General features: G+C 39.7%; 1 protein-coding gene across 1 annotated transcript; it reads left to right on the top strand.

Annotated features, from left to right (window-relative positions):
• Positions 1–8,744: 8,744 nt before the first annotated feature.
• Positions 8,745–12,936, top strand: lrrc15 (leucine rich repeat containing 15). Its single transcript, XM_062555533.1, has 2 exons — positions 8,745–9,003; positions 9,919–12,936. Exons 1-2 carry the CDS (start codon positions 9,001–9,003, stop codon positions 11,581–11,583), a joined length of 1,668 nt encoding a protein of 555 aa, XP_062411517.1. The 5' UTR covers positions 8,745–9,000; the 3' UTR covers positions 11,584–12,936.

Below are 12,936 nucleotides of genomic sequence, written 5' to 3'. Positions count from 1 at the left end.
GCTTTAATCAGTTGAGAACCATCCCCATACTAATCCTTTCTGTCATATCACGATCTGGAACAAGTCGTTTATAACGTCACGGCTTGATTACTGTAATTCCCGGCACACTGTGTGTGTGTGTGTGTGTGTGTGTGTGTGTGTGTGTGTGTGTGTGTGTGTGTGTGTGTGTGTGTGTGTGCAGTGGCGATTCTAGACACTTGTTAACAAGGGTGGCCCTAGTGGGGCACTGATTAATTCAAGGGTGTCATCTAGATAAACAGAAACCGGCTCAAGTTGTTAAATTAGCACACATGCATGAGTAGCATGGAAGCATAACATTGCATTGATAATGCTAGAGACCCTGAGGCCCAATCCCATTTCTCATTATTCCCCTTCCTCAAGCCTACCCCTTGTCCCTAGAAACAGAGTGGCATGGTGGGAATATCCCCCTTGGATATGGGACACTAGCATATAGGTGACAGCCATGACAATTGAAACACTTTGTAATTACACTTCATTTACAAACAGATTGCACCACACTGAAAGCTAACATTTTGTCACTAGCAAAACCCAACATCTGTCCTCTGAAAATAAAGTTGCATTTTCAGCTCTGAACAAAAAAACGTTCCGGAATTAGGCTATTTGAGCAAAAGTGGAAAGTTGTGAAACGTTTCATTTTCCAGTGGTCCTTATCTGGTCTGATTTTGGAACCCACAATTTCACATGTTCATAAGTTGTGACCAATATTTTTCTTTTTTTTTAGTGCTCAAGCCAACAGATATGGTGAACTAGCCTACATGGTAAGACACACAAAGTGCCTACTTGTTTAGAACATGCAGATGTTTGACATTACATTTGTGAAGTCTTCAACTGTTGATATTACCTTTCAAATTTTCTCAACAGGTTTGCCTTTGACAGGGGTGCTATTTGTCCTCAATTTAAGTGAATCCATATTCTATCTTACTTGAAATATTCAGAAGACAAAGGAAAGTTATCCGCGCTTCTGCAGTTATGCGTCGATCTGGTGCAACCAGGTCAGGACAGATAGTGTATAGTGCATTGTCTCATTCAAATATTCAGAGTTGCAGCCAACTTCCCTTTAAAAATATATCTTAAAATTATACACAATTTAAAACAATTACATCCCTAAAATTATATCTATGTCACATGAACATTGTCTATGTCCATGGCAATGACTGACATAGGCTGCAAATAAAGTTTATCAAAATAAACGTCCAATATTAGATCTGATCAGCATTTTAAATTGGCTATTTTTATTTATTTATCTTTTAACCACAAGCTCCGAGTCCCACCCAGATCGGTTCCACGACGCACTTTTGGGTCCCGACCCGCCAGTTAAGAATATAGAAGGTATACAGTAATACTCAGATATAAAAAATTAGCCTACATGACGTGATTCCACAGTCGCAGTACTGGGTTGTGTGATATGCGATTGGTAATAAGGTGATTGCTCCAAGAGTACAGGGGAAGCTCAGCCTCCACTAAAATATGACGGAATATTGCATCAAAGAATGTCTATTAGATTCTTAGATTAGCCAGCCTACTATTCCAACTAGAACATGCTAAAAACGTGTTCAACTTCATGGCTATATCGTTATATAGCCATAGTTTCGTTTCGCAATAAGGTCTTGCCGGTCATCTACCGTGATTTTGCACGCCTAATACATTGCTGTGACGACAAGATCCGTCAAAAGCCCCATAGACGCTCGGCTTCACGGGACTTCAATGGTACTACAGAGTGGGATGGTCTCTGTGCAGAAAAAGCAAGATGTTTAGCCTACTGGATAAACGCCACAAAATCATAATTTCCAGGGAGGCCCGACTTCTCTGGGGTTGAAGGGATGGCCCGGACGCCGAGCTTCTGTTATGATTGGAGGAACCATCACAGTGGCTGGACTTAGTAAAAACAGTCACCCACAAGAGACCCACACAGATAGCCTCAATCTACCTTTTTTATGGGCACTGGGAACAGGTTAATTGGACTGAACCAATAGTTACAACAACAGGGGGGTTAGGTTTTGCAGTAGATGGGTGACAAATCCATCCTGCTACACTTTCATGTCAAAACTCATCACTCAACATCAATAAAAGACATCTCTTCTTGACTTGTTATTGAAATCTACATTATAGTAAAAGTAAAGAAAACACACAAAAAAGCTCTGGTATTCTTACAATCACTAGTGTGAGCACCCTCACACTCACACACATACTCCACATACCATTGGCTGATGTGCACAGATTTTTGTGGTTTTGTCTTTGTAATTGTGTTCTCTCCAATTTGGCAGTCTGGCTCGATACTGAATGTGCTAACTCATGTATTGACTTTGGAATGAATATACAAACATTGAAATATTCCATATTTAGGTGGCAAAGCGAGCTACATCTCACCAATTTGCCCCATAGATAAGTAAAAAAAAACTTACAGGGCATGTGACAAATAACAGCACTTGTATCCAAGCAACCATTGGTACACAAATGATGTAATGAGTGATGTGACACAAAGTGAGGAAACATGAGTTCCTCAAATATACTAACAGAACACAGTTGTGAAATGTATAGTTGTGAAATAGATAAATATGTTGTAAATGATGATACTGTATCTATGTTCACAAAACCGCACATCTCTTTTTATAGGCCGCACAATGCTGAAAGCATGCAGAGTCCTTGAATAAATGACTGTATATATCATCTATTCACCAATATTGCTGCTTCAGTTTCATAACTGTCAGTACGGGTTCAAGTAACCCTCTGCCTATATGCCTGGACTATCAAGAGATACTAAAGGCCTTGCTAAAATAAGGCCATACAAGGCCTTAAAGGGATAGTTTGGATTTTAAGACACGGAGTTGTATGGGTTCCCTGTCAGCAACGTAGTGCATCAGCACTGACTTACCCCCGACAGCGTCCTGTGAGCCGAGATCCAGCCGGTTTTTGATCGTTTTTGATGCCGGACTATTTTCTTCAGCAAGTTTCTGGGGTCACGAAAGTAAAGTGTTTTTCTTCTCAAAACCATATGCGTTCAACAGAGTGATATATTTGCACCACAAAAACGTTGTCCAGCTGTCAGTAGCGCGCAGTGATAGGAATCGCGAAAAATAAGTAAGTGATAACGAGGTTTGAATTTTTCCTGGACAACGTTTTTGTGGTGCAAATATATCACTCTGTTGAACGCATATGGTTTTGAGAAGAAAAACACTTTACTTTCGTGACCCCAGAAACTTGCCGGACTACTTTCTTCAGCATCAAAAACGATCTAAAACCGGCTGGATCTCGGCTCACAGGACGCTGTCGGGGGTAAGTCAGTGCTGATGCACTACGTTGCTGATGTAAGGCAGGTTTTCAGATTCCTTTGAGGCAGATGAGAGCTGAATGCCTTTTGCTGCTAATTTACATCTGTGTGAGCTTCTGATAGCTCATTGTTGTCTCAGCTGGCTGTGGCCGGAACCCCATCAAGCAGCCATCAACACTTCCCCCATCGATTCAGTGAAAGTCAAATTGACAACTTCTGAAATACTCATAAAATGTATGTTGTAAATGTAATACATCCATGTTTGGTCTTGAATTAATACTTGTAATGTGGGCAACAGCCTAATCACAGTTTCATTGCAATCTAATATTTGTACATGGTTATAGACTAAGAAATACACTATAGAGTTTTAGACGCCACACCCACTTTCAGGTAAAGAAGCCCTGCTGAGTCGGGAGTGGCTGGATGGATGAAAAGGGAATCTCTTGGTGTGATGCGCTCTCTTCTCTCACTTTCTCAGCTTTGGGCAAGAGCTCTCTCTTCCTGCTCTGCTCTGGTCTAGGCAAGAGGTCACACTGACCTCTCTGCCCCTCTCTTTCTCTCTCTCTCTCTCCCTGCCTTTCTCTCTCTCTCTCTATCTTTTGATTTCTTTATGGGGTTTGTTATTTTCATTATTTGATATATTGTTTTATCTGGTGTATGTAGCATTTTAACTTGGTAACTTGTTAAGGTTTAAGTCCAAGTTTATTGTTTGTTTTGAGGTTAAGATTACTTATCCTTTGTTACTTTGTTTAAGGATAATTACTGATACTTTTACTTTTACCTAAGGCTGAAGGCCTAATAAATGGTTAATTCTCCTCGTTCAGTTTGCATATCTCTAAAGTTTAGTGTGCCATTCCATTCTCTACCATAGTTAAACAAACTAGTTATTTGGTAATGTATTAGAGGTACAATATATCTATGGAGTCAGATTCTTGGTGAAATTCCTAATACAATTGCCATCTAACTTCTCAGATATTTTTACAGTCCAATTCAACCTCATCGAAGTGCCGGACGTAGACAGAACACGTATAAAAGTGGGAAATATATTGTCGTATATTTTGCCCACTTTACAGTTGGTGACATCCCTTTAGTGATCTGAAACTGCTTTTAAAACAAGCATTCCAGTTACGTCGGTCCGCGCCTTAAACAATAGATGTAAACGTCTCTACTCAACAGCAGCGAATCGTCATCGTGAGTGATTTGATCTCTGAAATTTGGTGAGTAAATTTAACATTCTTGAAGACGTGTGACAAAAGCGCACGCATTATTGATGTTAACATTTCACCATAATATTCAGAAAAACTAACTCACTCAGCTATGGTCCTCATAAAGGACGGAAAACTTGAAAAGATGATATTATCTGCATGGACAACAACATTAAAATTCACACTAGACAAATTAGCACGTAGAGGAATCACAATTCACTCTAGCGAGTTTGAAATATATCGTTTCTGGACGATCAATGAGGGGGACATGGCGGAAGGCCTTGCGTCTTTATTATTACAAAAGAAAGTGAAGGAACTTGAAACACTTCGCAATTCAATGCAAATGACTGATGCAAAAGATGTTGTGAACACCGATGCTGTTTCTGATCATGTTTTGCAATCTTGTTCTGATGTGAGAGATGCTGATGTTTCTAATGAGGTCCCTGCAGACATTGTTGTTTTGCAAGACAATCCAAACACCAGGAGGTCTGTCTCTCCTGGACCTGATGAATACGCAATGGCGGCCGTCCAACGCATGGACACCAAAAGTCAAGACCTAAGCAAGAAACGACAAGGCCACAAACGCGGACCCAAAGCGAGCAGATTCTGCAATTCGTGCCATAAAGTGGGCCATGACGAGCAACAATGCTGGACCCTCGGATTGGGGAAACCTCCGCCATATTACCTGAAGCGCCGCGAGCGAAACAACAAGCCGCCTCACAAACAACAAAACGGTTTGCAAGATGAACTTCTCACTATGATCAAATCTGCAGTTAAAAATGAGACATCACGGATAATTAGACTGTTCAGCCGGGTCTTAACACCTTTTAATACATAGCCAGCTAATGATAACCTGTAACAGTGCCCTCTCGAGGTTGTTTTCTCTGATGAGAAATGTGTTAGTCACATATCCAGACAATGAGTTTTTGTTTATTTAATTTGAAGATGATACGATATGTACTGGCTTTGTTGTATACCCCTGTAGAGGGATAGACCTTTAAGTGTTTCTGCTTGAAAGCACCTACCAATGCCAGTAGTATGCTTATTCTTTACATTTTTTTGATATGTACTCATTTTAAGGGCTAGCCAAACGAAATAATCCCTGCCTTATACCAGTGTTGTTATCACCAAGCCAAAAGTGCCTCTGCGTGAAAAACTAGGCCTAGTCTGATATAAACAAATTGTTGTCGTTAAACGGTCCATGAGCCAAAGAGTTATGGATATGAGGTAAAATCTTTTATGACTACAGATAAGCCCCTGATAGAGAGATAATTCCTTAGGTGTGCATGTTACAGATTATTGACTAACACTTAGCCCTATTGAGTTGGATTTTGAATGCCTGTACCCATGTGTTTGCTAAGGGGACGCCCATGTGCAGTTGACTGCGTAGCAAATACATTGTACCGACATTTGAGATACTAACTCAATTTTGAACTCATTAATGAAATCTGATAAATCTTGTCATGTTTGTCCTCCTTGATTGTGGCCTTATAGGGCGGGGTGCTGGGTTGAGCTCGCCTAGCTCTTCTGTGCTGTGAAGCTTAACAGTCAGGGATGACTCATGCTTACTTCATTTTTCCAAATTAATTCTGCCAAGGGGACGTAGACAGTTGCACTAACATTCATGCTCACTCTAAAAGTAATTTACACATTTAAGTATAAGATAAATGTTATATACTGACTTTGTTGTATGCTTATATAAAAGAGCATAGATTCTGTAAATGTTTTGCTTCAAAGCACATAGACAGATGTTGGTGGTACAATTATTCTTATAGCTAAAATATTGACTTCTCACAGTGTCAGAAGTGATAAAGCACATACACACAGTCACACATAAGTGAAATTTCGATTAATGATTTAAATTGAAGAATTTGAACTGCTGGGATGAACTAATTTGCTTTCCTTTTAACCACTATCATTTTATATACATTCTTTGATTATTTGATTTGATTTCCTTGATAAATTTGTATTCAGTGTGCAAATAATGCCAGTAACAAAGATGATTTATCTTATGAAACATTTTTTTTCAATTTGAGATACACCAGAATGTGTTTAATTCCATTTATTTAGAAATTTGTATATTGGTTTGTTTGTTTTGCTCTTTCTCTCTTTCCTGTCTTTTCCCTATATACATGCCCAACTCATCGAAAAAGCAAAAGACTATTGATATTCTAATGTTACAGCAGACAGACGATACTCTCACGATTCTGCTCAACTCCAGATTGCTTTTACACAAAGAAGAATGTTCCACGCTACATCAATGCTCACCTGATCCTGAGAACTTGTTTCGGACCGGAGAAGCTCGGTCAACTAATGTGAAAACTACTCTGAGAGATTCCTTTGGACACTATGGACAAATATGTGAATATGGATGACTGGCCTTAATTTTGACAATCTGTTAACTTTGTGTCTCAGTTGTCAAGGGGGCGAATCTGTAAGGCAGGTTTTCAGATTCCTTTGAGGCAGATGAGAGCTGAATGCCTTTTGCTGCTAATTTACATCTGTGTGAGCTTCTGATAGCTCATTGTTGTCTCAGCTGGCTGTGGCCGGAACCCCATCAAGCAGCCATCAACACTTCCCCCATCGATTCAGTGAAAGTCAAATTGACAACTTCTGAAATACTCATAAAATGTATGTTGTAAATGTAATACATCCATGTTTGGTCTTGAATTAATACTTGTAATGTGGGCAACAGCCTAATCACAGTTTCATTGCAATCTAATATTTGTACATGGTTATAGACTAAGAAATACACTATAGAGTTTTAGACGCCACACCCACTTTCAGGTAAAGAAGCCCTGCTGAGTCGGGAGTGGCTGGATGGATGAAAAGGGAATCTCTTGGTGTGATGCGCTCTCTTCTCTCACTTTCTCAGCTTTGGGCAAGAGCTCTCTCTTCCTGCTCTGCTCTGGTCTAGGCAAGAGGTCACACTGACCTCTCTGCCCCTCTCTTTCTCTCTCTCTCTCTCCCTGCCTTTCTCTCTCTCTCTCTATCTTTTGATTTCTTTATGGGGTTTGTTATTTTCATTATTTGATATATTGTTTTATCTGGTGTATGTAGCATTTTAACTTGGTAACTTGTTAAGGTTTAAGTCCAAGTTTATTGTTTGTTTTGAGGTTAAGATTACTTATCCTTTGTTACTTTGTTTAAGGATAATTACTGATACTTTTACTTTTACCTAAGGCTGAAGGCCTAATAAATGGTTAATTCTCCTCGTTCAGTTTGCATATCTCTAAAGTTTAGTGTGCCATTCCATTCTCTACCATAGTTAAACAAACTAGTTATTTGGTAATGTATTAGAGGTACAATATATCTATGGAGTCAGATTCTTGGTGAAATTCCTAATACAATTGCCATCTAACTTCTCAGATATTTTTACAGTCCAATTCAACCTCATCGAAGTGCCGGACGTAGACAGAACACGTATAAAAGTGGGAAATATATTGTCGTATATTTTGCCCACTTTACACTGACATGGAACCCATACAACTTCCGTGTCTTAAAATCCGAACTATCCCTTTAACTTTGGCAATGATGTTGCATACCAACCTACCTCCACCCATCCACCCCTTATTCACTCCTGGCTCTTTAATTACAAAATGGATGCCAGTGTGACTAATGAAAACCATACTTCAGTTCACAAAGCAAGACAAGGATTTCATGGGATTTTCCACTTCAAAAAGTTCATACAGAATGTACAGTATATGGAATTAGATTCCATATAGGATTATATACCCAAACAATATAATTTGTAGCAACAATATGTAAAGATATATGACTGCTTCCTTTTAGCATCCTGTATACAATGTCAGTTATTCTTGGAGGTATTCTTGAAGACTTCCATACGGTAACTGTCTGTTTATCTGATCTGGGGCTTAGCTAAATTCATGGCGTGCCTGGCACAGCCCACACAAAAGCATGATGGGATACAGCCAGCGAACTCATGGAGTGCTGCCTGTGTAAAAGAGTAAAAAGCTCACTGTCAGCATGGCAACAGCCACACACACACACACACACACACACACACACACACACACACACACGCTTCCAACCAGCCTGACTTCCAGTCACCCCTCCCCAGATGGGTGAGGCCCTCCTCAACCAGTAGTTTCCCCATAGTTCAAAATCGCCTGTGTGTGTGTGAGAGAGAAAGAGCAGGAGAGAGAGAGAGAGAGAGAGAGAGAGAGGAAGAGAGAGACACTGAGGGAAGCTAGCGAGAGTCAGAAAGCGAGAGAGTGGTTTGGAGGGAGAGGAAAATGGGGAGGTAACTTTTGTTGAACGCTCACTCTGTTCCTCACTCACGTAAGAACTTGATGTCATAGATGCTCAGACGAATAAAAATCAGGGGGACTGGAAGTGACTAAAAGTTGACGAATGCATACCAGTTACTATTAAAAGCCAGGGAAACACCACACTATCAATTCAGAGGGGGGACGGACTGGATCGCAGACCCTTTACCAGCTGTGTTCTCTACTCTTCAAAGCAAAACACATCTATTCCAGCCAGATGGTAAGTACTCCTACCTCTTTTTTATTGGCTGTGTGACACAATACAGAGCTGTGGAGACTTTACAAAGCTTAACAAATGGAAGTTTGTTGTCCTTAGTAGGTGTTCTGTGAGGTTTCTTAAGGCAAGATTCACTCTTCAATACTTTTGAAAGCTAATTCAGTGTGAATAGAGGAAAAAATCACAGCAGTTGATGTCAGACTGGAGATGTTTTGTGGATTACGCAGTCAAAAATTCCACCCATGTCCTGACTCTGGTTTGGCGAGTGTCATAAAATGACCTGAAAGAGCAACTGTTTCTTTTTATTTTCTCTCTGGATGGGCACATTCTCTTATTCACAGTTGACTCTTGCTAATTGAGAGTATATACCATTGCAAATCAGAAAAGAATGTGGATCTACATGCATGTATGATGTGTACTAAGTACTAAAACCCACAACCATATTTAGAAAACTTTTCTTTCTATTTTTGGGAAGGAAGACAAATATATCTGGCAGATACTTTGGAAACGGTGTTACCCAGCAATCACAAACAATATGTCCCCAATTTCTATACTGTATCATGTTGGATATACCACATGATGCTTTAGGGCTCAAATTTAACGATTTGATACTTTTTCCAGATGTCTGTAACATTTTCAGATATTACCTATTAAGAGGCATTTATTATTCATCATGTACTGTAGCACTAAGATAATGTTCAAATTAGTTTGAAACAAAGGATATTAGTTGTTAGATTAACATCATTGGAGCAAGTATTGCAACTTTTAATAACTAAACGTTTCTTGAGAGGTCCTCATCAATCACTTGTTTATCCAACTGGCGGAGTCGTCACCACAATCTCAGACTTACAAAATAAAATAAAACTGTTCTTATTACTCATGATACATTAAACTAACTTTTCCTCTTTTTACTTTAAGGTCACAATGGGTCTGCATGTCCACATTTTCCTCATTTCTGCAATTACAGCCCTCATTGGGGCCTGTCCGGATGTATGTACTTGTCGGGATACAAAAGTCTTATGTCAAGGTCGGATAATTACACGGTTTCCGTCGGCAATCCCTGTGGACACGAGTGCCTTGTTCATCTCAAACATAAATATCTCCTCACTGAAACCTGCAGACTTTGAGAACCTCGCAAACCACCTCACAGCCTTTGCTGTGAAGGACACAGATATCAAAGAAGTCTTGCCCAAAACCTTTGACCACACCATCAATCTGAAGTCCCTGGCATTTCAAAGCACAAAGCTTGTATCCCTTCCTGAAGACCTTTTTCAAACCTTGCATTTACTACAATCATTTACTTGTACTGAGAGCAACATACAGTTGTTACCTCCCTCACTGTTCTCACCACTTAAAGTCAATAATAGTCTAGTCAATCTAGATCTCGGCAAAAATCAGTTGACTTCAGTGCCAGACAATGCCTTCAGTGGACTTCATCAGCTCATTAACCTGCGGCTGAACAAAAACCACCTTAAGGATCTCCCAGCTGGTGCATTTGATGACCTTGAAAACCTTGAGGTTTTAGCACTTCAAGATAACCAAATTGCTCAATTACCAGCGAACTTGTTCTCTAATCTTCAGCAACTTCAAAGCCTGTATCTTTCCAATAACAAGATTTCTGTGCTTCCTGATGGTATCTTTACTAGTCTACCGAATCTTAAAAGACTTACTCTATATGACAACAAATTGCAAAAGTTGTCTCATGCGACTTTCGGACCTATGCTCATTGACCAGCTGTGGCTCTATGATAATAAATTAAGCACCTTGGAAGACAATGTGTTCAGCAATCTGACCAGTATGAAACTTCTGGTGCTCAGCCGAAATCAGATTCAGTCCATCTCTGCCAATGCTTTCAGTGGTCTAACCGAGATACAGGAAGTGTCTCTGCACAGCAACCTTATCACTAATATTAAGAAGGGTACATTCGCCAATCTTCCCAAGCTGGCCAACATTTCTTTGGAGCACAACAAAATTGAGTCAATCTCTGCGGATGTTCTACATGGTGTGTCACATTTACACCAACTGGATTTGCGAAATAATTCTTTCCAAAATTTAGATCAAGACTTTTTGGATTCTCTCCAGATCGTTGATGAAGTGCTTTTGACTTTGAACCCCTGGAAATGTGACAAGGACATTATTTCTCTCAGGGACTGGCTGCTACAGTTTCCTAAAAAAGTGCCTAGTTCAAAAGACATATTGTGCCGGAGTCCAACATCACTCTCGGGTTCTGTCATCCAAGACATACCAGATGAGGATCTTATCCAGCCAACAACCCAAGCCCCCAAGACTGCGATGGACCCTGTGACCCCAACGGAGAAGAGGAGAAGACCACACACAACCCCACCACGAAGAACCACACCCCTACCAACCATCAATGCCACTACAAAGCCAGACCAGGGCGAGGACACCAGCAGCAACCAGGGCTATGGTACAAGCCGGTTACAGGACACTCATTTGATCATCATTGCAGTGGTCTGCATGGCCGTCATCGTCAGCACAATTTTAGGCGTGGCCTGCTGGAGGAGGTACAAGAGAGATAGCAGAGACTTGCATCAGCGGCCAAAGACAAACTCAGTCATTTAGCCCAAGCTTGAAATCAGAGGTATTTGACACTGCTCCAAGAGATCTGTCCTTCTCTTTGTGAGGATACCACTGCCTTAAACAGAAGGCCAGCACTGTGCATTTCCATAGGCCAAAAAGTCAGTTCCTCCAAGTACTGAAATAAAGACTCTTTTGAACAAAGATTTTCATGTACAGTTGTCAAAATCTCCTAAAACACTGCTTTAAAGCTCAATCACAGATTCACTTTGGCCTTTGTGATTTAAATCAGTTGAAATTATATGTACATATTTCGAAAGTGTGTATTTGTTTTAGTAAATTGCATGTTGACTTTTAATATCTGCTTAAATTTGATTTAAAGCTCCATCACAGATTCACTTTGGCCTTTGTGATTTAAATGAGTTGAAATTATATATTGTACATATTTCAAAAGAGTGTATTTTGTTTTAGTAAATTGAATGTTGACTTTTAATATCTGCTTAAATTTGATTTAAACAAATGCATCTATCGGTTTGAATTTGCAAGCTGCTATGGAAATGAAGACATGCTATACTGTAATAAAGTAACACCTGGCACCAATGTGTCCAAAGTGTATAACTACAGTAGGCATTTGCCCATTATAAAGTTTCAACCATATGATGTTCACTACTTCAGGCCTTTGCGTGACCAATAAATCCTATACACTCTGAAGTATATGTGGGCCGTGGCATTCAACCACTGTATATTTAGATCAAAGCCATTGACAGCAAATTTCAAGCATGCCAAGTGACCCGGATCTACATGTACTAGAAAGCTATTCCAGTATAAGTTGTGTCAGTGTGAAAGAGTGACAATAAAATGAACTTATATCATTATTGTCAATATTGTCATGGATTGATACATACAGTAGTACAGTCATTTGTCAGATTATTTTATTGAATATGTGTTGTGCCATGTGGAACCCAATAATGTAATAATTTTCCAATAATGTAATGCGTAACCCCCAATAATGTAATGAAAGTCTCTTCTTAAAGCAACACTAAAGCACTTTTCCTCTGTTGCACGCACGCTATTTGTATATCCAGCAAATACCGATGTCCACAGTCAAGGTAGAGCATGTGGCATGATTTTATGAAAATATGATACATTGCGACATCAAAGCAAGTCAAATAAGTAGTTTCTTATGTCTCATTCCACCAAACTACAGATCAGCTACCCGATCTGGTAAACTTAGTGTGGTTATAGCCGATATGAGGGCTGCAAAGCGAATGCAGAGGTGCGTACACCCAGTTACGATTTGATGAACCATTGACATTAGTTTGGAAACATTAAGGTACAAAAATCTATTTAGTGTTGCTTTCATGCCATGAAAAAAATAATAAAAACCTGATTATGCAA

The sequence above is a fragment of the Sardina pilchardus genome, chromosome 15 (assembly GCF_963854185.1).
Source record: "Sardina pilchardus chromosome 15, fSarPil1.1, whole genome shotgun sequence".
In the NCBI taxonomy this organism is placed as follows: Eukaryota; Metazoa; Chordata; class Actinopteri; order Clupeiformes; family Clupeidae; genus Sardina; species Sardina pilchardus.
This window is presented reverse-complemented; position numbering and strand designations above follow the sequence as displayed.